The following is a 22,995-nucleotide window of genomic DNA, read 5'->3' as shown; positions in this document are numbered from 1 at the left end:
GATGGGAGCATAAGAGAGGTACAGCTAGTAAGTTTGCAGGTGACACCACAATTGGAGGTGTAGTGGACAGCGAAGAAGGTGACCTCAGATTACAACAGGATCTTGATCAGATGGACCAATGGGCTGAGAAGTGGCAGATGGAGTTTAATTCAGATAAATGCGAGGTGCTGCATTTTGGGACAACAAATCTTAGCAGGATTTATACACTATTTAGTAAAGTTCTAGACAGTGTTGCTGAACAAAGAGACCTTGGAGTGCAGGTTCATAGCTCCTTGAAAGTGGAGTTGCTGGTAGATAAGATAGTGAAGAAGGCGTTTGGTATATTTTCTTTTATTGGTCAGAGTATTGAGCACAGGACATTGGTTAAGCCATTGTTGGAATATTGCGTGCAATCTGGTCTCTTTCCAATTGGAAAGATGTTGTGAAACTTGAAAGGGTTCAGAAAAGATTTACAAGGATGTTGCCAGGGTTGGAGGATTTGAGCTATAGGGAGAGGCTGAACAGGCTGGGGTTGTTTTCGCTGGAGCGTTGGAGGCTGAGGGGTGACTTTATAGAAGTTTACAAAATTATGAGGGGCATGGATAGGATAAATAGACAAAGTCTTTTTCCTGGGGTGGGGGAGTCCAGCACTAGAGGGCATAGGTTTAAGGTGAGAGCAGAAAGATATAAAAGGGACCTAAGGGGCAACTTTTTCACACAGAGGGTGGTATGTGAATGGAATGAGCTGCCAGAGGAAGTGGTGGAGGCTGGTACAATTGCAACATTTAAAAGGCATTTGGATGGGTATATGAATAGGAAGGGTTTGGGGGGATATGGGCCGGGTGCTGGCAGGTGGGACTAGATTGGGTTGGGATATCTGGTCAGCATGGACAGGTTGGACCAAAGGGTCTGTTTCCATGCTGTACATCTCTATGACTCTATGACAGCCAAGTGTTGTAATGATGGAGTTCTTCAAGTTTATAATTTGTTGTTTAACTATGGCGAGAATTGTGAAATGTTCCAACAGAGAAATGTGCTATTGGCAATCAAATCTGGTCAGTTCCCCTGGCTGGTGAGGCAATAATGACAGTACACGTTAACAAAAATATTTTGTTGGGAGCATAGTAAAAGTGACATTACAGAGAGGATAGTTAAAATGTGGAATTCTCTGCCACAAGCTGTTCTTGAAGCAGTGTACATTAATTTTTGTTTTAGATGGTTACTTGAAAAAGATGAATAGCAAGTAGTATGGTAAGGGAAAAGGAAAATGTGATTTTTTAAAAAATTTAACCTCTTTTTCTAATCAACCTGTTCATGGATGGTATTACACACCTCTAGAGCATGTGGGACTTGAATCCAGGCTTCCCAGTCCAGGGATAGAGACATTACCACTGTGGCACAAGAGGGCTTTAGATCAGCTTGTCCAGACTTTTTATGACAGGTATCTGAAGCAGATGAGACTTGCAGGCCGGTCCCCTGGCTCAAAGGTAGGAACTCTGCCATTGTTCTGCAACAACCAGGAAAATGGGAGTGATTAGCGTGATTCACACAAGGAAAAGCACAGGGCAGAGTGATCAGTTTCTTGTCCTGAATCTTTTTGTGAATTTATTATTTCCAACTTCCCTTTAGTCTTCTACCCACTCATGTCAAGACCATCTGCAGCATGATCATGTAAAGCAAAAAGAAAATCATGAAACAGGCTGATGTATATTTTATAACATTTATTTTATGAGACCATTGCACCAAAGAAGTAGATTAAAAGGTTTGTCTTGTTACACGTGACATAAATCAATTGTTAGTATCAGGCAATGTTTGTTAGGCATTAAAGGAAAAGGCCAAATCTTTTTGTGGCTTGAAATGAAGACAAATAAAATTGCTCGTTTCAGTGCAGAATATTTGTGGAATACATTTAAATAGGGATAAAGAGCCAGTCATAAGGTATTATTGCATTAAACTATAATTGCTTGTATGCATTTTATTTACCTGACGTGCCTTGAAGGATCTCCCCTACTGATCCAGAGACAGATGGAGAAGGGCCTCTTGAATTTCAAGGTGGAATTAATCCCAGGTGATAATTATAAGTGAGTTTGTTTGCAATAACCTGAATGATTTGATTTGATTTATTATTGTTTCATGTACCAAGATACAATGAAAAGTATGTCTTGCGTGCTATCCAGACAAATCATACCTTACATTAGTACACCAGGGTAATAGAACAGAATGCAAAATGTAGTTTACAGCTAAAGAAAAGTTGCAGAGCAAAATCATCTCTAATATGTGGGAGATCTGTTCATAAGTCAGGTAACAGTGGGGAAGAAAAAGATGCAATTGTTCTGATCTTGAAGCAAGCCTGCTGAAAATAAGACTTTAGTTTAAAAGCTATTAGCTTTGTATTTTTGTTCAAAAATATTTTCTTCTTGCTTTAAGTCCAAATTAATATGTTTTACTGTGATGTTACCCTCACTGAAATGTACTATATTGTAATTGCCATGCAGCCTGAAGAGAATGACAGCCGGCACACTGAAGAAGAATGTTTATCAGAAGAAGGTAAAATGCGCCATTTCTACAGTTAATTATCATAACTACAAAAGATGGTGTTATTTGGGCTAAATTACAGGTCAGTCTTATCAAATATTATTTGACAAATATTAAATGTAAAAGTGCAATTCTTTTTGAACCAACAGCCTTTTAATGTTTAGTTATCCTGCAGTTTTGTTTCTTTCGATCTAGATTTGGGTACTCATTCATAGATCTCTTACACTAACCAGTGTTCTGATTTTCTTAACCATTCCCCTAAAATCAAGAGAAATATGGCAATGACATATACAAAGACTCTGCTTCTTAATGTTGCTTCACAATTTCTAGAATTTCCCTGAAACAGAATAGTTCATTTGTAGATCCAGCAATGGCATGAAGAACAGGTAGGAAAGAACATCACATCCCCCATCTCATGCCTGCAGCTGTGAGGTCTGAATTTAGAAGAATGATGGAGGATCTTATAGAAATATATAAAATTATGAAGGGAATAGATAAAATAGAGGTAGAGATAATGTTTCCACTAGCCAGTGAAACTAGGATAAGAGGGCATAGCCTCAAAATTAGGGGGAGCAGATTTAGGACTGAATTAAGAAGGAATTTCTTCACCCAGAGGGTTGTGAATCAGTGCAATTCCCTGCCTGGTGAAGTAGTTGAGGCTTCCACAGTAAATGTTTTTAAAGCTAAGATAGCTGCTTTTTTGAACAGTAAAGGAATTAAGGGTTATGGAAAGAGGGTGGGAAAGTGGAGCTGAGGCCATGAAAAAAATCAGCCATGATCTTATTGAATGGCAGAACGGTCTTGAAGGGCCATATGGCCTACTCCTGCTCCTAGTTCTTATGTTCTTATGACGCCAGTGGAATAAAGAATCTGCTTTCATGATCTTTGGGTATAGGAAAAATGTTGTTTAAGCTAGAAAGGTTCCAGAAAATATTTACAAGGATGTTGCCAGGATTGCAGGGTTTGAATTATAAGGAGAGGCGATAGTCAAGGTCATTTTACCTGGAGCATCAGACACTGAGAGGTGACCTGAAAGAGGTTTATAAAATCATGAGGGGCATAAATAAGATAAATAGCCAAGGTATTTTTTCAAGAGTAGGGAAGTCCAAAACTACAGGGTATAGGTTTAAGGTGAGGGGGAAAGATTTAAAGGGGACCTGAGGGGAAACTTTGTCACACAGAGGGTACTGTGTTTATGGAATGAGCTGCCAGAAGTGGTAGAAGCGGGCACAATTACAACATTTAAAATACATTTGGATAAGTTGTGAATAGGAAAGGTTTAGAGGGAAATGGGCCAAATGCAGGCAAATGGGTCTTGTTCAGTTTAGGATACCTGGTCAGCATGCATGATTTGGACACACGGGTCTGTCTCTGTGCTGTATGACTCTATGACTCTAAATCTCGTGACATTTCGGATGTTGTTGGCAAGCTTTCCACAGATATCAAATTGTGGCAGATAAGTTTATTGGGCACCTGACCAAGATGGAGCAGATGATGGAGCAGTTGAAACTGGCAAAGTCCATGACAGAGGTTGACGTAGCTGCAGGATCATTGGACGCTCAGATATTGACAGGGGGAATTGGACATTATAGGCCAAACCAAGCAGAGGTTCACAGCAGTGTGCATTCTCTTGATACTGTGGAGAAAGGAGATGATACTCCTAGTCAGATTTTCTACCAACTGATTAATAGGAAGTTGAACAGATTCAGGGGAAGACCAGAAATATCTGATAATACAGCAATTGAAGACTGGATGGATGCTCATAGCATCTGGGAGCCTCAACATGACTGAGCAGTTTGTGATTGAACATCTATATGGGGAAGCCCTTCAAGAAATACTGGAAAGATGTGCAGAAATTCAAAGAAATCTGCAGTAGATCTCTGAGATAATGACAAAGGTTTTTAGGGATTGTAGTAGCCTGACACAATTATGGCAGAAATTTTATCCTTGCAATCAACTCAAAGAAAGGAATCTGCTTTCCAATTCCCAAAACAAGTTACATTTCTTGATAGTATCACCTTCCCGATCCCTCTTTTCAATCAGCCAGCAACAGGATATTGGAGAACCGTCTGGCAGAAGCAGTGAGGGATGGGACCATCCAAATAGTGTTGAAGAAGTTTAATAGTGGCAGACTTCAGTTGTCTTTCTTTGAAATATGGAATCACATCATCTAGATCATGGAGAAAGATTGGACTACTAAGACCGAGAAAAGGCTAACATCAAGGTTGACTGTTGACATAGATGGGAAGGTGGACCTCAAGCTGAAAAGATAGGAGAAACATATTGCTGCACAGAATGCTCAGATCCAGATCCTGTCTGATCTCTACAGTAGGCTCCATGGCCGAATCAGTTCAAGGGATGCTGTAAAGAGGTTTTGGAATTGTTACAGGATTGGTTACTTCAAATGGGACTGCCCTCAATGAGCTCTGCTATCACTGCTGTCAGATGCAGAGATTCCATTTGTTGCAATGGCCTTCTGTTCTCAAGTTGGGCCTCTCAGCATGAGCCAAGCACAGGATAAGGTTCCTTCAGGAAGATGTTCAGTCTTATGTAGAGTGATACGGACTTGAAATTGTGGGAAATTTGGCAAAGTAGACAAACCTAATCGGCACAGGATTTGAGGAGTCAGCCATTACCCACCAGTTTTTCAATGAGCATCTGGCTGAGGAGTATGAGCTGATGGATATCTGTTCCTTCATCCAGGTCTCTGCTTCATAGGATTGGATTACAGGCACTGTCTCCAAATAACTGACCTCCCGCCCTCTCTCTCTCCCAAACTTTTCCCTGCAGTTCTACATAGGCGTGTACCCTAAACCCCCTTCCCCAGATCATCTCTCCAACATTGTCCTGTACAGGGCAAAGGTGGAACCTGTGTGTATGTGTGTGCGCTATTTGGAGACTCACCCCCCAAAAGGTAGCAGCAGCAGTCTTGCTGATGGTGTCCAGTCTAGCTGCCCCAGAGAGGGGGCGGGGGCAGATGGTGGGGGGCGGGTGGGAAGCGAACAGGGTAGGGGGGCAGTGTTGGACAGGGTTGGGGGCGGGTCGGAACAGACGGTGGGGGCGGGGGCTCGTGTGCAGTGTGCTGCTACCTGGTCTCCTGAACGGGGTGCAGACTTAACAGAAAACTCAAAGAGCCAGAGGAAAGGCATTGAATCAATTAACTGAATAATCAATTATCTGAACAAAATAGTGCCCGCCTATCTCGTTCGGATAATCGAGGTTCCTCTGTATTAAGCGATATCTGGGCATCCTTGGAAAATGTGTATGATGACTGCTCGGAAAACAGTGCATTATGAAGTTGACAGATGCCCACAGGACCTTGCTTAGTGTTCCAGCCTGCATGGGACTCTAGAACTGTTTGAGTAGCAGCAAGTCAGGCTGCTCTTTTACCAACTGAATCATCACTGCTGTTGAAACCTTATGCCAACCACCATCGACTAGTCAATATCAGGCCTTGCTAGAGTGTCATCCTGTCTCACATGTATTAGAACTTCCACTTGGTGTAACTCTGGGAGCTCCCCTGGTCACCATGGGAGAAAAGAGTTGGGTGTGCATGCTGCTTGCCAATTTCAGTGACAAAGATGCATGCGTCCAACTAAGAATGCTTATACGCATCTCTGAAGAGAAAGCTTCAGAAGAAGGGTCACTGGACCAAAACTCTGCTTTCTCTCCACAAATGCTGCCAGACCTGCTACATTTCTCCAGCAATTTCTGTTTTTGTGTCAGATTTCCAGCACCATAGTTCTTTTATTTTAAAAATGTCTGTTGCTGGCCTTCAAATTGCTACTGTCATGGACAGTAAATTGACTGGAGGATATATCTCCAACCACATTTCGAAGGTGGACAGGGATGGATTGTAGGAGACATAGAGGAGGCAACTTGCTTTGATTCTCATCAAGTGTAAGATCACTTTCAGTAAAAATGATGGTGACCTGGTAAGTCACAAGATGTGGTTAAACATGACCATTCTGTAAAGATTTCTTACTATAGGATCCCATCCCATCATTGGGAGGAATTCTGGGACTACCTGCAGAAGTCTTTGGAATAGGTGTCATTCCAGAGTCATCAGGTCTGCATGTTTCCCTCATAGTTCTCATTAGGAAGAAAGAAACCTGAGTATCTCTTTTGGTCCTGTCACACTTAACAAAAGACTTATAAGGATGCTTATTGTCTACCTAGGACTAAGAATGCATTGCAATTTTTCAAAGGTGCAGAGTATTTCCGTATTCTTAATTTGGCCTACCCTATACAAACCAGCTATTCATTGCTAAACAAGACATTGAAAAGATGACATATCAGATGGGTACCAGAGGACTTTATGAATACACAAAAAGGCTGATTTGGTTCTTTAATGCTCCTGCCACTTTTATGTGTGTTGGATAAAGCTTTCAGTACTTTAATTTCTAGTCCCTTGTGGTTATCTGGACAAGATGCTCATCTTTGACTCAACATTGAAGGAGACTGTTGCAAGACTATATACCATATTAGCCCACTTGTTGCTGCTAACTTCAGAGTCAACTAGAGAAGTGCCAACATTTCAGATACAAGTACAGTATCTGGGCCACTTTGTTCCCAAGGAAATCATTACTCCAGACAATGAGAAAACCTGAGTGGAAGAGGAGTGGGCCAGGCCTAAGACAGCAAGGGAACCATGTGGTTTCTTTGGCTTTGCTTGTTACTGTAGGTGATTTGTCCAAGGTTTTTCACAGTTGGCCATCCCACGCCACAATTTGCTGATGAATGCTGAAGGAGCAGTTGGGATGTACATGGTGTGATACTTTACAGAACGTCACAAGGAGTTGGAGCCCAGCATAAGAAGACTGTTTTTACCCCTTTCAGCAGAGTATGTCAACACTTGTCCTTGGCTAACCAGATTTCTGATACCCTTTCATATTTGAAACCTGTAGTGATCGTAACAAGGCCAGCCAGGTTGACCTCAAAGAATATGGATTGCCTGTTTGGGGCTGTTAATCTGGTCTAATCAGTGAGTCCTGACAGATAAGAATAGGAGTGTCTGAGGGAATTGGATCAGTGTCAAGGACTCTCCATGTATTAATAGAGAGTAACTTGGTGATGGGATACCAACCTCTGTGAAATTATTTCAAAACTGGAGCAAGTTTCCTTGCCCAACGAGTGGTGCTGTCACAGCTTCAGGACAGAAAAAAATTGTTATTACTTAGACCGGTTTGAGTCTCAAGCCAAATGGGAGGAATATGGAGAATTATTCCAGTATGAAGCTTAAAGCAAGCCTTGAGGTGGGCTATTTCCCAGAAGTTCGGAGACATTCTGGTAGGTGAAAAGTTTGAAATGTTTACACACAACAACCCACTCAGCTACTTGCAAATTTCCACCAAGCTGCGAACAACAGAAACTCACTGAGACACTGAACTTGTGTGGTGTTGATTCCAGAACCATTGCAGGTCAGGCAAAAATAATGCAAATGCTAATGGCCCTTACTCAGAATATTGACCACAGGAGGATATCTCCCCTTCCAGGCTGGAAGGTGCTGTGCCTGGCATCATGCTCATGCCTCAAATCAAAGGCATCATTCTGACCTCAATTCCATATGACATTCAAACGAAGATTCAGCAGTGTCATTGATGTGCTTATGAGTGAGATCCAAACCATGTGAAGATTGGCAGAGTCAGGCATACATTCACCTTTACCATTTATTTCAAAACGGGACCTCAGATAGACTGTCCCATTACAAGGGCCCACATCCATCAACCCAACAGTGCCTGATGCGGGAGTCCAAGTTGAGGTGCTGGAAGATGATCAGAGAGGAGAATGGAGCCCTATGTTGGCTGGTTCATAACAAGGAAAACAAGGTGAAGCAACTCATCCTCCCCAATAGCCTCCAAGTGTTAAATGTAGCACTTCAAGACACAAAGCAACAAGAAAGATAACTGTCTTGACCAGGGAACTGTGTTACTGGTCTGGAATTGGTAATGATATTGATGACTATTGTCACAATTATGAGAAGTATACTTTGGCCAAAGTAAAGAAGCCACTTCAGCCCAGCATGGGATCCTTGGTCGCTACAAGACCTCTGGAGCAGAGGTTTACAACTGGTGTGCCATGGCCCAACAGAACCAAGATGAATAGTCACATGAGTTCCATGAAATTCTTAGGAGTATTGATGCCTTTGCCTAATGGCTTCCAATACCATGAATGCACAGACATTTGGCATCTGCATATGTGCAGGACCAAACATCCATTATGAGAAGAAACTATGCATTTGCAATAAAGAGACATACAATTGAAATGGCTGTTAAACTTGCTTGTCTGGGCACATTATTGCAAAGTTTAAGGTGAATATTTTTGGAATTTATTTTTACTTATGTCACTTATCTAAGTCTTAGAGTCTAAGAAGAAATGATTAGATTCCTTACAGTGCGGAAACAGGCCCTTCAACCCAACAAGTCCACACTGACCCTCCAAAGAGTAACCCACCCAGACTCACTCACCTACTCCATACTAATGCACCTATCACTATGGACAATTTAGTATGGCCAATTCACCTGACCCACACATCTTTGGACTGTGGGAGGAAACCCATACAGACACAGGGAGAATATGCAAACTCCACGCAGACAGTAACCCAAGGCTGGAATCGAAGCCAGATCCCTGGCAATGCGAGGCAGCAGTGCTAACCACTGAGCCGCTGTGCTGCCAAGGCTAAGTCTCTTGCCAAAACAGGTGATTCTTCTATTAATTCAGTCGCTTAAACATCTGAACCCAAAGAGAAAATAAGCAAGAACTGTTCAGTCACAGAAAAAGAGAACTATCTTGCCTTTGGATTTTCATGGACAGAAGATACTGCTTGCCCCTTACTTGAATGTCTCACCAGCAGAGAGAAGTTGGCAAACATTGTGGTGGCGCCAAATAAGTTAAGACACCGTTTATAGCACAAACTTTCAAAGCACTAGAAGAGAAGTTGGAGCAAGATTTGCAATTGAACCTTTCATCAATTTCTCCTTGGATCAAAATGCTCTGTGCACACTGGCAGGCCCAGGTATACCACTAACCCAGTAAATTACAGTTTACTGTACATTGTGTTTTGCTCTGGTCCATTGTTCAGGAATAATTAGAAATAGTTAAATTGAGCAGATCTTGAAAATGTATCTGTACTGGCAGTCAAAGATGATGGATTTCTCCAAGCTGATTTGAAACATTAATTCTTTTGATCTATTTTAACTTGTATGCACTGTTTTACAAAAAACCTCTCTAGTAAGGCTGTAACCATTAGTAAATGCAAGTAAATGTGATATTTATGAGCAATCAATTAAACTGCATGTGGATGAGATGTGGCATTGTTTGTCTTATTGAATTATGCCTTGAGACTGCTGTGGAGGTACTTAAAATAGATTTTATGGTCATTGACCCTAGTAGTAATGGGATTGACACGTTCTTGTGCTTGCAAATATTTTCACTAAGTTCATGCATGCTGTTCTGCAAACAATTCAACTATACTTGTATGACAGTCTGTTCATCTTATCTTCTGAGACTAAATGAAAGGGCCTGAGTACATAGCAGAGCTAGTTAATGCCTGTAAAGCACCCCACACTCATCCACCAAGTATTCTCACACTATCTCTTCTTTAGGAAAGAGTCAGCCCTTTCTGTTGACTATTTCCCAGGCTCACCGCAGCTTTCAATGAGGATGACTAGGTCAACAGTGGGTAGCTGAGCATTACACAATGCTAAGCCAGACATTCAAGCTGACAATGAGAGGGAAATGCTGAAAAGAAAAACATTGACTAAACATAAGATTGACAGGACTGACTTTCCAATCGGTGCCAGAGTATTCTTAGCCCTCTGTGGTAATAAATTCCACAGATCAACTACCCTATGAGAAAAGAAATTCCTCCTCATCTCTGTCTTAAATGGGTGATCAGATATTCTCTGGTCCTAGACTCTCCCCAACAGGAAAGGCCTCATGGTAGAGAGAGAGCAATTGTAAAAGGAAAGAGACAGACAAAGGAATTCCTATGTCCATTATAACCCATACAGTCATTCATTGTATTTTGTGTATTTAGTATTTGGTTATCCTTAATTTCTTTCCCTTTTTGTGAAGACATGGTGCTGGTAGAATAAAGATTTCCAGCTTCATGAACTTTGGGCAGCATGTGTTCAAATCCCATTTTAAATTTCATGGCTTGTTAATCGAAGTTGTGGTGAGTAACTGGAGAAGATGAACACTAGAGTTGCTTAGATACCATTGCTAGGACCACTGCTTTTCTTGAAGGCCTAGATTACTTGTGTGTACAACAGAAAATTTCAAAATGTTACATCACACTAAACATAGAAATATTGTAAACTATGGGGATATGGACAGACAAGTGGAATAACCAGACATGTGGCAGACGAAATTTAATGCAGACTAGTGTGAAGTAATACATTTGGGGAACAATAACAAGGAGAGCCAAAAGAATTCTTAAAGGACTGGAGAATCTGTAGGACATGCATATATATTGTGCACAAATCAATTAATATGGTACACAGGCTCAAAGAGCAGTAGATAATGGGCTTTATAAATAATGAAATAGAGTAGAAAAGGAAGGCTGTTGTGGTAAATATTTATAAATCACTAGCTTAGATTTTGCTCTAGAATTATGTCCAATTCTAGACATTACATTTTAGGAAGGTTAGGAATGATGTGAAAGATGTGAAGAGATTTATGAGAGGTTCAAGGATGAGGAATGTTTTTAGAGTCCATTATTAACAATCAGATTGCAGAGTAATTGAAAGTGCATGGTAAAACAGGTTTAAGTCAGCATGGCTTCGTTATGCATGACAAATCTGTTAGACTCCTTTGAGTAGATAACAAAGGAGAGCCAGTGGATGCGATTCACTTGGATTTCCAGAAGGTCTTTGACGAAGTGTTGCACAGGATGTTGCTAAATAATGCAAGAGACCATAGTGTCAGGGACAAGCTACTTGCATGGATAGAGGATTGGCTGACTGGCACAAAGCAGAGAGTGGGGATAGAACATAGGTAGAACATTGAACAATACAGCGCAGAACAGGCATTTCAGCCCTCCATGTTGTGCCGACCAGTGAACTATTCTCAGCTTGTCCCCCTACACTATCCCATCATCATCCATGTGCTTATCCAAGGATTGTTTAAATCTTCCTAATGTGACTGAGTTAACCACATTGGCAGATAGGGCATTCCACGCCCTTACCACTCTGAGTAAAGAACCTGCCTCTGACATTTGTCTTAAATCTATCACCCCTCAATTTGTAGTTACGCCCCCTCATACAAGATGACATCATTATCCTAGGAAAAAGACTTTCACTGTCTATCCTATCTAGTCCTCTGATCATCTTGTATGTCTCTATCAAATCCCCTCTTAGCCTTTTCTTTTGCAATGAGAACAAACCCAAGTCTCTCAGCCTTTCCTCATAAGACCTTCCCTCCAAACTAGGCAACATCCTCGTAAATCTCCTCTGCACCTTTTTCAATGCTTCCACATCCTTCCCAAAATATGGCGACCAGAACTTTACATAATATTCCAAGTGTGGCCACACCAGTGTTTTGTATAGTTGCAGCATAATATTGCGGCTCTGGAACTCAATCCCTCTACAAATGAAACCTAACACACTGTATGCCTTCTTAACAGCACTATTAACCTGGGTGGCAACTTTCAGGGATCTATGTACATGGGCTCCAAGGTCCCTCTGCATATCCACACTACCAAGAATCTCTCCATTGACCCAGTACTCTGCCTTCCTGTTATTCTTTCCAAAGTGCATCACCTCACATTTAGCTGCATTGAACTCCATTTGCCACCTCTCAGCCTAATCCTGCTGTTTATCTAAGTCCCCCTGCAATCTGTAACATTCTTCCAAACTGTCCACTACTCCATCAACTTTAGTGTCATCTGCAAATTTACTAATCCATCCACCAATGACTGCATCTAAGTCATTTATTAAAATGACAAACAGTAGTGGTCCCAAAACAGATCCTTGTGCAACACCACTAGTAACCGGACTCCAGGCTGAATATTTTCCATCAACCACCACTCGCTGCTTTCTTTCAAAAAGCCAGTTTCTAATCCAAACTGCTAAATTACCCATGTGGAACCTTATGAAAGGCTTTACTGAAGTCCATGTATATCACGTCAACTGCCCTACCTTCATCTACATGCTTGGTCACCTTCTCAAAAAACTCAATGAGGTTTGTGAGACACGACCTACCCTTGACGAAACCATGTTGACTGTCTGAAATCAAGTTGTAATTACCAGAGTCATCTCTACTTCCCTTCTTGAACAAGGGCACAACATTTGCAATCCTCTAGTCCTCTGGTACTAAACCTGTAGACAATGATGACTCAAATATCAAAGCTAAAGGCTCTGCTATATTCTCCCTAGCTTTCCAGAGAATCCTTGGATAAATCCCATCTGGCCCAGGGGACTTGTCTACTTTCACTCCTTCTAGAATTGATAACACCTGTTCGTAATTAATCTTGATCCTTTCTGGTCTAATATCTCGTGCCTCATTCTTCTCCTCTACAATATTCTCCTTTTCCTGAGTGAAACCCGATGAGAAATGTTCCTTTAGCACCTCTCCGATCTCCACAGGGTTCACATTCAACTTCCCACTTCTGTCTTTGACTGGCCCTATTCCTACCCTAGTCACCTTCTTTCTCCTTTATTCTATTTGCTAAAGACTGCTCGTGTCCTCTCTTTGCTCTTCTTAACTCTCTCTTCAAATCCTGCCTGGCTGATCTGTAACTCTCCATCGCCTCATCGGAATCATCTTGCCTCATCAACACATAAGCCTCCTTCTTCTTCTTAACAAGAGATGCAATTTCAGTAGTAAACCACGGTTCCTTTACCTTATCACTTCCTCCCTGCTTGACAGGAACATGCCTATCAAGGACACGCAATATCTGTTCCTTAAACCAGCTCCACATTTCCATTGTCTGCATCCCCCGCATTTTGCTACCCCATTCTATGCATCCTAATTCTTGCCTAATCGCATTATAATTGCCCTTGCCCCATCAGTAACTCTTGACCTGTGGCATGTACCTATCCCTTTCTATCGCTAAACTAAACGTAACTGAATTATGGTCACTCTCTCTAAAGTGCTCACTTATAACTAAATCAAACACCTGGCCTGGTTCATTACCAAGCACCAGATCCACTGTGGCCTCCCCTCTTGTTGGCCCTTCGACATACTGTGTCAGGAAACCCTTCTATACACATTGGACAAAAACTGATCCATCCGATGTACTAGAGTTATAGCATTTCCAGTCAATGTTGGGGAAGTTAAAGTCCGCCATAATGACCATCCTGTTCCTTTCACTCCTGTCCAGAATAATTTTGCCAATCCTCTCTTCCACCTCCCTGATACTCTGCAGAGGCCTATAAAACATTCCAAGCAGTGTGACCTCTCCTCTCCTGCTTCTAACCTCAACCCACACTACCTCAGTAGACGAGTCCTCCTCAAAAGTTCTTTCAGCCACTGTTATATTATCCTTGACTAACAAGGCCACACCTCCCCCTCTTTTACCACCTTGCCTGTTCTTAATGAAAGATCTATACCCTGGAATCTGCAACACCCATTCCTTACCCTGCTCTATCTATGTCTCCGAAATGGCTACGACATCGAAGTCCCAGGTACCTATCCATGCTGCAAGCTCACCTGCCTTATTTTGGATACTTCTGGTGTTGAAGTAGACACACTTCAAACCAGCTTGCTGTATGCCAGCACATTACTGTGAACCTGAAATCCTATCCTTGTCCTCCCTACTCTCATTCTCCTCTGCACTGCAACTACACCTCAGATACCCATCCCCCTGCTGAGCCATTTTAAATCCACCCAAATAGCACCAGCAAATTTCCCACCCAGGATGTTAGTACCCCTCTGGTTCAAGAGAAGACCATCCTGTTTATAGAGGTCTTACCTTCCCCAACAAGTCCACACCGCCCCGCCGAAGCGCAACCAACCCATACCCCTACATCTACCCCTAACCTAACACTACGGGCAATTTAGCATGGCCAATTCACCTGACCTGCACATCTTTGGACTGTGGGAGGAAACCGGAGCACCCGGAGGAAACCCACGCAGACACGGGGAGAATGTACAAACTCCACACAGTCAGTTGCCTGAGGCAGGAATTGAACCCAGGTCTCTGGCGCTGTGAGGCAGCAGTGCTAACCACTGTGCCACCGTGCCGCCCTAATGCTCTGGTCCAACTCCGTTTGGAATACTGTGAGCAGTTTTGGGCACTGTGTCTGAGGAAGGATGTACTGGCATTGGAGGGAGACCATAGAAGGCTTACAAGAATGATCCTGGATATGAAGGTCTTGTCATGTGAGAAGTGGTTGAGGGTTCTGGGTCTGTACATGATGGAGGATTTCATTGAAACTTATAGAATATTGAGAGGCCTGGATTGAATTGATGTGAAGGAGATATTTCCACCATCACTTGAGACGAGATCATGAGGGCACAGCCTTAGAGTGAAGGGAAGACCTTTTAGAACTGAGATGAGGAGGAACTTCTTCAGCTAAACGGTTGTTAATCTATGGAACTCATTGCTGAAGAAGGCTGTGGAGGCCAAGTTATTGGATGTGTTTAAGACAGAGGCAAATAGTAAAGGGATTAGTAAAGGGATCAAGGGTTGTGGGAAGAAGGCAGGACAATGGGGTTGAGAAAAAATCAACCATGATCAACTGGCAGAGCAAACTTCATGGGCTGAATGGCCTGATTCTAAACTTTTATCTTATAATCTTATGGTTATATGGATAGATTGGAGAAGTTGGTTTGATCTCTTTAAGGAAGAGAAGGTTAACAGGAGATTTGACAAAGATGTTTGAAATCATGAGTATGGAATAAATAGGGAGAAACCATTGCTATTAATGGAAGAAAAGAAAAATAGAGGACACCGATTTAAGATGCATGGTAAAAGAACAAAAAGTGACATGAAGATAAGCATTTGTATACAGCATTTGATTAGGATTTAGAAAGCATTAACTGAGGTTGTGGCTTTCAAATGTAAATTGGATAATTATTTGAAGATAAAAAAATTGCATAGCTTCAGGGAAAGGACTAGCTGAGTTGTTCTTACAGTGAGTCAACACAAACACAAATACACAGAAAGGCCTCTACCTTTGCTGTAACCTTTCAATGAGTCTGTGAAACCTAGACTGACAGGACATATGACCTACTCTTTCTCCGGAAGCCCTGGTTAGGACTTAGGAACTCCAAGGCCCACAGTTGTGCAGCCTTGCTAGGGAGGCAGGCTGTATCATTTTTCATTGAGGAGAAGGGTGGGTCAAGAAAATTAATCCTACAAAGATCGGTTTGGTTGCTATTGTTGCCAAGGTAGACAAGCAGGAGGCTGGAAGAACACAGCAAGCCAGGTAGCATCAAGAGATGAAGTCAACGTTTTGGTTATAACCCTTCTTCAAGGCTGAGAGATTTTGAACATTGCTCCCTTCGTCCTCACAGTTTCTACCTATCATTCCTCTGCATGTATGCATAAACCAAAAGAGCATTTAAGGTACATGTCAATTTCATTGTTACACTTATCTTTAATGGTGAATGATAATAAGGTTGAATTTTATTCATGAATTTTATCTCTTTAAATTTAAGTGTAGTTCATTTACTTCCTGCTTGCTTGCTTTTCTTTCAAGCTGCCAGCTGTGTCCTCAACAAAAATAACATGTTGACAATCCTACATCGAGTGGAATGGTTTTTTACCAAATTCTTAGTTTTTAAGAAATATTTGGAATATTTTCTCCAGATGTAGAGTTTCTTGGTGAGTTTTTATAAAGAGAACAATCTGAGTTGTGATGGTACAGTGGCTCAAGTCAGCACCAGGGACCCAGATTTGATTCCACCCTCGGGTGACTATCTGTGTGGCGTTTGCATATTCTCCTTGTATCTGCGTGGGTTTCCTCCACACGCTCCAGTTTCCTCCCCCAGTCTAAAGATGTGCATGTTAGGCGGATTGGCCATGCTAAATTGCCCATAATGTCCAGGAATGTGTAGGCTAGTGGATTAGCCATGGGAAAGGTGGGGTTACAGGGATATTGGGGGTGAAATGTTCACCAGAGGGTCAGCGAAGACATGATAGGCCAAATGTCCTCTTTATACACTGTAGGGATTCTATTTTAAATAGAGATTACATGTTTTAAAATTCAAATCCAGTGGGATCCTTTTCAAGTTGCCTTGTGCATTTGGGTACTTTCAGGGGCAGGCATATAAAATGATTACACATGAGGAAGAGGTGTTTTGTAAACTCTTGTAAGGGAGGAGTATATATCATATCTGTTGCACCCATTTACACCCATAGGTACTGAATGACAGAGATACTGGTGTGTTCTCTGTGAATGGTATCACTGATTCTTTGCTAGGCATGAGGAGATTCTTCTGCATTAAAAGGCTGATGGTGAAATTGCAATCACTCAGAATGACACGGCTTTACTAAAACTAGCAGAAAGCAGCATTAAGTTTCAGAACCTCTATACCAAAGTACTGCAGGTTTATTGAAGCCTTGATTCAAAAGACTTCCCTCCCACGTGTTAGATGGATACTCCTATTTATTGTTCCTTAAATGTGGATCTAGACTGTGAGTACCTGTTAGTTCAAATTTGAGACTTGGTTCAGCCAACCACTTGACCTGTCAGCAACAAAACAAAGGTGTGTGTCGCTGACTGCATTTAAAAATACATTCTTATTTTATTTTGTAGACTATTGTGGGAACTTGCAGACCCAGCTGCAGCATGAATCCATCATTTAGGGTGACGTTGTAGTGAGGCGGCAAATAAACCTATTGGACTATAACCTGGCGTGTGATTTTTATCTTTGTCCACCCCAGTCCAACACTGGCACTTCCACGTCAGAAGTAATTTTTGGCATTTTAAAATCTTCTTTATATCTATTTTCAATTCTGAGTCCCATCCCACTTTGTTGCTGAGTAGGGAGGGGTGGCAATGTGTGACAATATCATTAGACTCGTAATCTAGAGCCTAGGCCATGGGTTCAAATCTCACAATGGCAACTGGTGAAATTTAAATTCAATTAATTAACAATTAAGCTGCTCTCGGTAATGGTGACCATGACAACTATGATTGACTTCTGTAAAAATATATATTCACTAATGGTTAGTGACCTTACTGGCCTTAACTATTTTTGATGTGGTTAACTCATTACTGCCTTCTGAAATCGCTTGATAAGCCACTCAATTCAAGAGCAGTTGGGGATGAGCATCAAGCAATGGCCTTGCTAATGCTTGCAACATCCTATGAAAGAATTTTTTAAAAATTAGTTCCTTACCCACACGCTTCCTGCACCCTGCCCAGCTTCCCTTCCACAACACCACCACACCCTTCCAGACCTGCTACCACCTCATTTGCAACCCCAGCTCTTCTCCAACAACAATGGATCTGAGGAGCCAGGCATACCAGTGTTGGGGAGTGTATGCAGAGCTGGGATGTGATGCTGGTGTGGGAGTGTTTTTGATACCCCTATTGACTCAAAGGACAACATGCCTGGGCAGGGTCTGCAACCATTAGGAACAGCTCCAAATAAGTCAGCATAAATATTGAGATAAATATTCAGGCAAACCACAACTTCAAAATTTGATTGTATTTCAACTTCCCAGAATCTATGGTTCCATTTCAGTCCTCAATATCAGCAAATAACTCAACATCTGCCAATATTGGATCATAAAATCTGAGTTGTTGATTTAATTCTCGTCCGATGACTACATGACTACATTTTCCAGCAGGTGTAACAAAATGTTGATCAGGATTGGGAAAACTTGGATTTTTTGTTTCTGTTGTAGTCGAACATAGGAACAAAAGTAAGCCATTCAGTCCCACAAGCCTGTTCCACTATTCAGTGAGATCATGGATGATCTGTGGCCTAACTTGATATATCTACCTTTGGCCCATGTCCCTTACTGTCTTTGCTTAACAAATAAATCTATCTCAGATTTAACATTAACAACTGATGCACCATCCACTTCCATTTATGGAAGACAGTTCCAGACATCTACAGCCCTTTGTGTATAGGAGTGCTTCCTCCCATCTCTCCTGAACAGTCCGGCCCAAATTCTCACACTAGGCCCCCTGGTTTTAGAATCTCCAACCAAAGGAAATAGTTTATCTTTATTTAGAGTGCCTCTAATGATAAATATAAAATGCCTACAGAGGGTTTAGTTTACAATGCTGTAACTAATGTTGTTGATCGTCTTCCCTCTAAGTACCCATGCAAGCAGCACACAAGTCAGCTCTAACAATGATTGCGTATGTGATTGGGCAAAAAGATTTAGAGGGGCCACACACTCCCAAAAAATGAAGGAACTTTTGTTGTAACTGCTATTAATTTGGATGCAGTAACATAAAGATGTTAAAGGTGAAAATGGGATCAAACTTCATGGGAAGCTAAATTACAATATATTTACTAAAGCTAATTCCCCACTTCTTGGTTGCAGATCTGAAAGACAGTAAATCGTGTACAGACTGTTCAGAAACTACATATAAACATTCATCATTGTGCATCTCTCCTCCTTGTATCGGTGACTTGATGAACGATGAAGATTTACTATATACACTGAGGTTAAAGTTGGATCCATACCACCCAACTATCAAAAACTGGAGGAATTTTGCCAGCAAGTGGGGCATGACCTATGATGAACTTTGCTTTTTGGAACAGAAACAACAGAGCCCTACGTTGGAGTTTTTGTTGAGGAACAGTGAACAAACAGTAGCACAGCTAATTGACCTGTGCAAATTTTACAAGAGGGTGGATGTGTTAAAAGTACTGGAGACATGGGTGGAGAAAGAGTGGCCAAAGCAGTGGCATACAAAATCAAATAAACCTTGAAAAAATTAAGAATTTGTAGTACAATTTCCAGTTGTAATCATTTCACTTACAATTCAATTTCTTTTCTGTCACCTTATGTTCAAATTGTGTCGTAGGTTGAGAGAGGGCTCCTGAAAGTTCTGAAGTTTTAAGAGATTTAAGTTTTCGGAGAAATTTGTGGGCCACAAAATGGAAAGAAATTGAGAAAGCACTAAAATGGTTGAATAATTTGTGTATATTTATGCGTGCCTGTTTCTATCTCTCTCTCTCTTCCCCCCCTCAACCCCCCCAACCTCTCTTTCTCTCTCTCTCTCTCTCTCCACAGCTGAAAGTTGCCTTGTTCTTCATTGTACATGTAGTTCATTGAAACTGCAGGACATTTCAAACACAGAAATTTTGGTAAGGGTGAATATTTTTGTTTGGGAAAACTTTTAGATCTTGATGGAATCAAATATTATGTTTTATTTCAAATTCTACCTTATAAGATTTTCTTAAAACAAAACCTAAAGGTTTGAGAGTACTTTTAATTAAACTACTAGATTATCTCAAAAGTGATTTTATGGCCATACTGAAGTGGCAAAAAAACTATGGTCTGGCTTATGGAAAATTGGAAGGTTTCCCAAACACCTCCATAATGGCACGACTTTGACATTTTTCATTGAGAATCTTGTATTTTTGGGGTGGGAGTCAATTTACTCTTAAAGACTACCTCACATAATAAAACACTGCAGTCTGAGTTTTTCTTTTGGCTACAAAAGTGTATTCCAGCATTCTAAACTACGTCTGTTCTTGTCTCAAACCATTTGTGCTACAGTACAAAAAACTGTACAAATGAATCTGAATATTACCGCACCTGTCTGAGGTAGTCCAGTCACAATAATATTTTTAAAGCTTTCAGTGGGCATTTAGATTTGTGTAAGAGCTTTCATACACCACAAGCCTACTGGCTCTTTGAACTTAAAGTTTTCACAAGCAAGCAAGAGTTGCCTGGCATTTTTGGTTGAGGTCAGAACATTAGTTTAATTTAATTAAAGATAGCTAGTATAACACAATAATGGATTCATAATTCTGGTAGAATATGATCAAATGGAATTCATTCTAGATTGTGATTGTGTATCCTAATCTGGATGGTCATGCTAATCTTTTTAATTATATCTTCACCAGTCACCTATTATTTGAACCCGAGTGAATTATGTTTAGCATCTCAACAAATTGCTTTGTTTGACCAGAAATACACTTTCTTGCTAACAAATCATTCCAATGTTAAAAAGTACTAGCTTCACAGAGATCTTCATACCTTTTTCTATGAGGAAAAGCCATGTGTCTTATCACAATGACAACACACTGTGTACCTTGATGAAATTGCCATTGCATTGCATAGTCAGACGCCAAAAATAAAGTGGTTTGCTGATCACCCTTTTGTGAAGGAAGTGCCTTCTTAAGCTACATAAAGTGATTTTTCAATGTTAATTGGTTTTGTCACAAAATATTACTTTTAATCAGCTCTGGATATTTACACCTATGATGGATGTAGCCAGAAGCCTCTCAAGTATGGCCAATAGTCCAAACCCAGCTGATGTTTTGCCTGCTCCAAGTTTGCTTTGGAAACTGCAATACCTGTATTACTGTATTCCTGCAGCTGAGATCAGCACAGATCACAGATTGTACAAGGACCTTCCTGTTCTGCTTGACTCAGTATACAAATGGGAGGAAGCACCTTTACAAACTTCCAATATGCAGATGATATATTTGTTATGTTTGAATTTGCAACTGCATGTAAAAATATCCTACTCATCTCAATGTGTTCCATCCAATATTCAAATTCACATTTGAAATGAAACAGTCAAATAAGCTCCCTTTCCTTGATGCACGAGTTGCGAAATCTGCCAATGGGTTCTCTACCATTGACAAGCCTACTTCTCTGACTGCACATATTTGATATTGAAATCAGGTACATCAAAGCCATCCTGCAAATAAAGGCTACCCTCATCATTTATCACTGTATATCACATAAGCTCATGAACAGGTCCAATTCCCCACTTTCAGTCCCCAAAAAATGCCTAGTCTACTTCAGATTACAATGGAAGAACAAAATATCGAAAATAGTCTTTGCAATATGTGAGGTTAGTTGCTTCACACTGCTACTCTTTGGAGTATTGACTATGTGCTTAGGATACCTGTGTTTCAATTGCCAAATTAAACCTTTTTCACCCAGCTTAAGGAAGGCACCCAAATAAGAGGAAGACAAAGGAAGCATTTCAAAGGCTCCATAAAGGCTTTTCTCAAGAGCAGTAACATAGATCTCAACACATGGGAAGAAACTTGGAGGAAGTTCCTGTCTGAAGTGGACAGCATGGTGGCTCAGTGGTTAGCACTGCTGCCTCACAGTGCTAGGGACCTGGGTTTGATTCCATCCTTGGGTGACTGTCTGTGTGGAGTTTGCACATTGTCCCCATGTCTGTGTAGGTTTCCACTAAGTGCTTTGGTTTCCCCCCCCCCCCCCCCCCCACCCAAGTCCAAAGATGTGCAGGCTAATTGGATTGGCCATGCTAAATTGTCCATAGTGTCCAGGGATGTGCAGACTAGGTGAATTAAACATGGAAAATGCAGGCTTACAGGGGTGGGGTGGATCTGGGTGGGCTGCTCTTCGGAGGGTCGGCCTGGACCTGATGGGCAGACCGGCTTACTTCCGTGCCGTAGGGATGCTGTGAAAGGACACAATTCTTTGAGAACTCTCTTCAGCAAAAGAAAGAAAGGAATGTCAGCGATCTCAAGGCCACAGTCCAACTCCACTTGTCAGAAACACTACCAAATGTGTGGTTGGACATGCAGCTAAAGAATTGGGCTGAGCAGCCATGCAAAAACCATGACCGGTGGCACAGAATTTCCTAGTAGACAGTCATACTCATTAGCAAGCTAATGCTGATGAACAAGTAACGGGAAACAAGCAACTTCACATTTTGCATGGATTTTCTAGATTAGATTAGATTAGATTAGATTACTTACAGTGTGGAAACAGGCCCTTCGGCCCAACAAGTCCACACTGCCCCGCCGAAGCGTAACGCACCCATACCCCTACATCTACATCTACATCTACCCCTTACCTAACAGTACGGGCAATTTAGGATGGCCAATTCACCTGACCTTCACATCTTTGGACTGTGGGAGGAAACCGGAGCACCCGGAGGAAACCCACGCAGACACTTGGAGAATGTGCAAACTCCACACAGTCAGTCGCCTGAGGCGGGAATTGAACCCAGGTCTCTGGTGCTGTGAGGTATCCTTCCGTGAAGGCTGCTAATATGAGGTAGCATGTGAATCGTGTTCCTGGGATGCTACCATCGTGCCAAATAGACCATCTCTTATCACACAAATAAGTGGTACATGAATAGTAGTACAGGTGTGACTATGTATATAGGCCATAGGTCCCACCTACTTAGATGCATGTCTCTTTGGTTGTACACAACAAACAAAGTTCTAACCATACCCAACCAGTCAGTGCTTGCAGATCTCCAAATGTAATATCCAACATTAGGTGTGGTTTCACAAATGAACAACTTATATCAAACAACCTTGAGTGATATAAGATTATGTTGACTACTAATTTAAGTTTGTCAATCAGGCTCGCATTGTGGCACACTTGTGTGCATGCTGCAA

The 22,995-nt window shown here is 41.5% G+C and overlaps 1 protein-coding gene across 4 annotated transcripts in view; it reads left to right on the top strand.

The window, feature by feature from the left end:
- edaradd (EDAR-associated death domain) overlaps window positions 1–20,752 on the top strand; it is a 56,206-nt gene extending 35,454 nt beyond the window's left edge. For all 4 annotated transcript variants that reach the window (XM_072580523.1, XM_072580525.1, XM_072580524.1 and 1 more), the window contains exons 5-6: window positions 2,475–2,526; window positions 18,968–20,752. In XM_072580523.1, coding sequence (XP_072436624.1) covers window positions 2,475–2,526; window positions 18,968–19,359 — 444 coding nt within the window. In that variant the 3' untranslated portion in view covers window positions 19,360–20,752. The remainder of the gene's footprint in view (window positions 1–2,474; window positions 2,527–18,967) is intronic.
- Window positions 20,753–22,995: the final 2,243 nt, after the last annotated feature.

Source organism: Chiloscyllium punctatum, chromosome 11 (assembly GCF_047496795.1).
Source record: "Chiloscyllium punctatum isolate Juve2018m chromosome 11, sChiPun1.3, whole genome shotgun sequence".
Lineage (NCBI taxonomy): Eukaryota > Metazoa > Chordata > Chondrichthyes > Orectolobiformes > Hemiscylliidae > Chiloscyllium > Chiloscyllium punctatum.
The sequence above is the reverse complement of the archived record's forward strand: the minus strand, read 5'-3'. Positions and strand labels throughout refer to the sequence as shown.